This window comes from Sinocyclocheilus rhinocerous, unplaced genomic scaffold (assembly GCF_001515625.1).
Source record: "Sinocyclocheilus rhinocerous isolate Xijiao unplaced genomic scaffold, SAMN03320098_v1.1 scaffold1163, whole genome shotgun sequence".
Lineage (NCBI taxonomy): Eukaryota > Metazoa > Chordata > Actinopteri > Cypriniformes > Cyprinidae > Sinocyclocheilus > Sinocyclocheilus rhinocerous.
In genome coordinates, this window is record NW_015642328.1 from 237,611 (window position 1) to 241,880 (window position 4,270).

The 4,270-nt window shown below is 39.1% G+C and overlaps 1 protein-coding gene across 5 annotated transcripts in view; it reads right to left on the reverse strand.

The window, feature by feature from the left end:
- Positions 1–4,270, reverse strand: part of LOC107755777 (forkhead box protein N3-like) — a 109,370-nt gene that overhangs the window by 4,686 nt on the left and 100,414 nt on the right. For all 5 annotated transcript variants that reach the window (XM_016572678.1, XM_016572679.1, XM_016572680.1 and 2 more), the window contains exon 5: positions 1,136–1,244. In XM_016572678.1, the coding sequence (XP_016428164.1) occupies positions 1,136–1,244 (109 nt within the window). The remainder of the gene's footprint in view (positions 1–1,135; positions 1,245–4,270) is intronic.

The following is a 4,270-nucleotide window of genomic DNA, read 5'->3' on the forward strand; positions in this document are numbered from 1 at the left end:
ATTTTAGCAAATGGCTGCAATATAACAAAGAGTGAAAAATTTAAGGGGGTCTGAATACTCTCCGTACCCACTGTATATATATATATATATATACACACACACACAATACAAGCTACAGAATTTTTTAAAGTAAATTGACCACCACAATGAGGAAAGGAAAGTAGGGGGAAATGTGCTTAATTGTCATTAAAATGATGTCCAGTGCCAAAAATATTAACTGTTCTACAAATCCTAAATATTTTATGCAACTCTCATTACATATATGCAAAACGATGTTTTATTCCCTTTCATTTATGATGATTAAATGATTCTAAAGAAGTCTTTTCACAACTTTTAAAACTGTTTTATGGAGGTTTTGAATTTTGTTTAAAAAAAAAAACAATTTCAGAAAGACGTTTCATCAGCTGAACAATTGGTATGATGTTAAACAATCCATTGAACACTAGACTTAGGGTACTTTGACTCGGACTCGGACATTTTGGACACAGACATTTTTAAAATACAGACGAATGTCACAATGGGGTAAAAAGTGACATTGATACATATTGCACACCCCTCTCTTTTAACTGGTGATTCTTTTGTTTTTCCACCTTTCTGAGCACTATGTTCTAATTCTATCCTTTTAGTACATAACACATCTTTCATTGAGCTGCAGCAGAGCTTGGAATGCTTGATTCTGTGACCGGGCCAGAGCCTGAGCCCATTTACCTTCAGCTGAGGGGACATTTCGTGTAGATTTTGCAGTGCATTGACACTAGCATGCAGTACCTGAGGGGTGGCCTGCTTCTGAGGCCCAGCTTATGAATGTTTCACTGCAAGACAATCAAGTCTGTGTGTTTGGTCATGCCATTAAAAAAACTTAAGTGTTTGTGATCAATTATTCATGTCACATCATGCATGCAAGAGTGGGGCCTTAGCCCGGATAGGACTTTGCGCTGATGTCTGCAATGACCTGGCTGCTCTGATCTAATGAAATGTGAGGAACAGAGCAGCCAGACTTAAGAGAGTCAAAGGGAGAGGTAAGATATGAGCCAAAGCACTGCAGTGTAAGCATGATTCTGATTGGCTGATAAACCTGTCAATCATGTAATAAGTCGGGTAATGGGCTGAAAGTGACCAGAGGGACAGGACTGACCTGACAGCGGCTGTCCTGCTGACAATGGGGTTGATGGGAAGGGGTCGGATTCCTGGGAAGAGGCCCTGGCTCATCATTCGAGCTCCGTTCTGAATCACTCCCTGAGGGACTGAGGAGAGAACACAGATAATGTGCATTAATGCAAACGCTACCTGAAAGCATATGGGAGCAAAAATACACAATGTAAACAATGACATACAAAATCCATTCAAAAGCACCACACCATGTTTAAGCATTTAGAAATCTGCTTAAAATGTTTAAATTCCAGTTGTTGATGCTGCAAAGATGAAATGTCCCTATAGTTTCAAATAGTCTCAAACAGACAAGAGCTGTCTGAAATAATCGGTTTAAATCTGTTAGGCTGGCTTTTAGAAAATCTTTTTTCTAAAAATTTTCTAAGAGTGAAAATATTGTCAAGTTTTCCATATTCAATCATGAAGCATAACCACAAACCCAATGGATGATTATGGCTTTTCTGGTTTACTCATAATGAGAGATGAAAGTAACCCAGACAAAAAACAGAAAACAAGAATTGTGCTGCATCTGAATTAAAGGGTTAGTTCTACCAAAAATGAAAATTATGTCATAAATTCGCACCCTCATGTCGGTTGAAATCCGTAAGACCTTCGTTCATCTTCAGAACACAAATTAAAATATTTTTGATGAAATCTGAGAGCTTTCATAAGTCATGGTGAACGCGCATCGAAGACTGACAGTTCTGAATCACTCCCTGAGGGACTGAGGAGAGAACACAGATAATGTGCATTAATGCAAACGCTACCTGAAAGCATATGGGAGCAAAAATACACAATGTAAACAATCCTCCATTCATCATGTACAGTGGGTACGGAAAGTATTCAGACCCCCTTAAATTTTTCACTCTTTGTTATATTGCAGCCATTTGCTAAAATCATTTAAGTTAATTTTTTTTCCTCATTAATGTACACACAGCACCCCATATTGACAGAAAAACACAGAATTGTTGACATTTTTGCAAATTTATTAAAAAAGAAAAACTGAAAAATGCTCAGTATTTAGTAGAAGCACCCTTTTGATCTAATACAGCCATGAGGCTTTTTGGGAAAGATGCAACAAGTTTTTCACACATGGATTTGGGGATCCTCTGCCATTCCCTCTTGCAGATCCACTCCAGTTCTGTCAGGTTGGATGGTAAACGTTGGTGGACAGCCATTTTTAGGTCTCTCCAGAGATGCTCAATTGAGTTTAAGTCAGGGCTCTGGCTGGGCCATTCAAGAACAGTCACAGAGTTGTTGTGAAGCCACTCCTTCGTTATTTTAGCTGTGTGCTTAGGGTCATTGTCTTGTTGGAAGGTAAACCTTAGTTCCAGTCTGAGGTCCTGAGCACTCTGGAGAAGGTTTTCGTCCAGGATATCCCTGTACTTGGCCGCATTCATCTTTCCCTCGATTGCAACCAGTCGTCCTGTCCCTGCAGCTGAAAAACACCCCCACAGCATGATGCTGCCACCACCATGCTTCACTGTTGGGACTGTATTGGACAGGTGCCTGGTTTTCTCCACACATACCGCTTAGAATTAAGGCCAAAAAGTTCTATCTTGGTCTCATCAGACCAGAGAATCTTATTTCTCACCATCTTGGAGTCCTTCAGGTGTTTTTTTAGCAAACTCCATGCGGGCTTTCATGTGTCTTGAACTGAGGAGAGGCTTCCGTCGGGCCACTCTGCCATAAAGCCCCGACTGGTGGAGGGCTGCAGTGATGGTTGACTTTCTACAACTTTCTCCCATCTCCCGACTGCATCTCTGGAGCTCAGCCACAGTGATCTTTGGGTTCTTCTTTACCTCTCTCACCAAGGCTCTTCTCCCCCGATAGCTCAGTTTGGCCGGACGGCCAGCTCTAGGAAGGGTTTGTGCTGCATCTGAATTAAAGGGTTAGTTCTACCAAAAATGAAAATTATGTCATAAATTCGCACCCTCATGTCGGTTGAAATCCGTAAGACCTTCGTTCATCTTCAGAACACAAATTAAAATATTTTTGATGAAATCTGAGAGCTTTCATAAGTCATGGTGAACGCGCATCGAAGACTGACACAGAAGAGAAGAAATATTGAATAAAGTCATTATTTTTGTTTTCTTTGCGCACAAAAAGTATTCTCGCTTCATTAATTTCGGTTGAATCACTGATGTCACATGGACTATTTTATCGATGTCCTTACAACCTTTCTGGGCCTTGAACATGTTAGTTCCGTTGCTGTCTACACTCTTAAAAATAAAGGTGCTTCACGATGCCATAGAAGAACCTATTTGTCTAAATGGTTCCATAAAGAACCTTTAACATCTGAAGAACCTTTCTGTTTAACAAAATGTTCTTTGTGGCGAAATAAGGTTCTTCATATTATAATTCAGAATTGACTGAATGGTTCTTTGTGGAACCAAAAATGGTTCTTCTATGGCATCGCTGTGAAGAACCTTTTAAGCACCTTTATTTTTAAGAGTGTATGCAGGGTCAGAAAGCTCTCGGATTTCATAAAAAATATCTTAATTTTTGTTCCAAAGATGAATGTAGGTCTTACGGCCGGGTTTGGAATGACATGAGGGTGAGTAATTAATGACAGAATTTTCATTTTTAGGTGAACTAACCCTTTAAACATTTTTGAATTCAGATTTATTTATTTTTTGCCAGGTCTCGTAAATCGGTCACTTGATTTTACAAGGAAGCGGTCTGTTATTTGATTGCTTGCATTGTCCAATAAAATGCTGATAATGCTACATGTAACAAGTGCCCTTCTTAAAAAACAAAAACAAAAAAACAATTGACAAGTCAGATTAAACCATTCAAATATGAGAAGTATGTCAAGAAGAAGAATACAATTTCACACACACACACACACACACACACACACACACACTTTAAAGGGTTAGTTCACCCAAAAATGAAAATTCTGTCATTAATTACTCACCTTTGTGTTGTTCGAAACCCGTAAGACCTTCGTTCATCTTCGGAACACAATTTAAGATATTTTTGATGAAATATGACGTCTCGAAAATGTGGAATAAAGTCGTTATTTTTGTTTTCTTTGCGCAAAAAAGTATTCTCGTAGCTTCGTAACTTTACAGTTGAACCACTGATGTCACACGGACTACTTTGTCGATCATCTTGG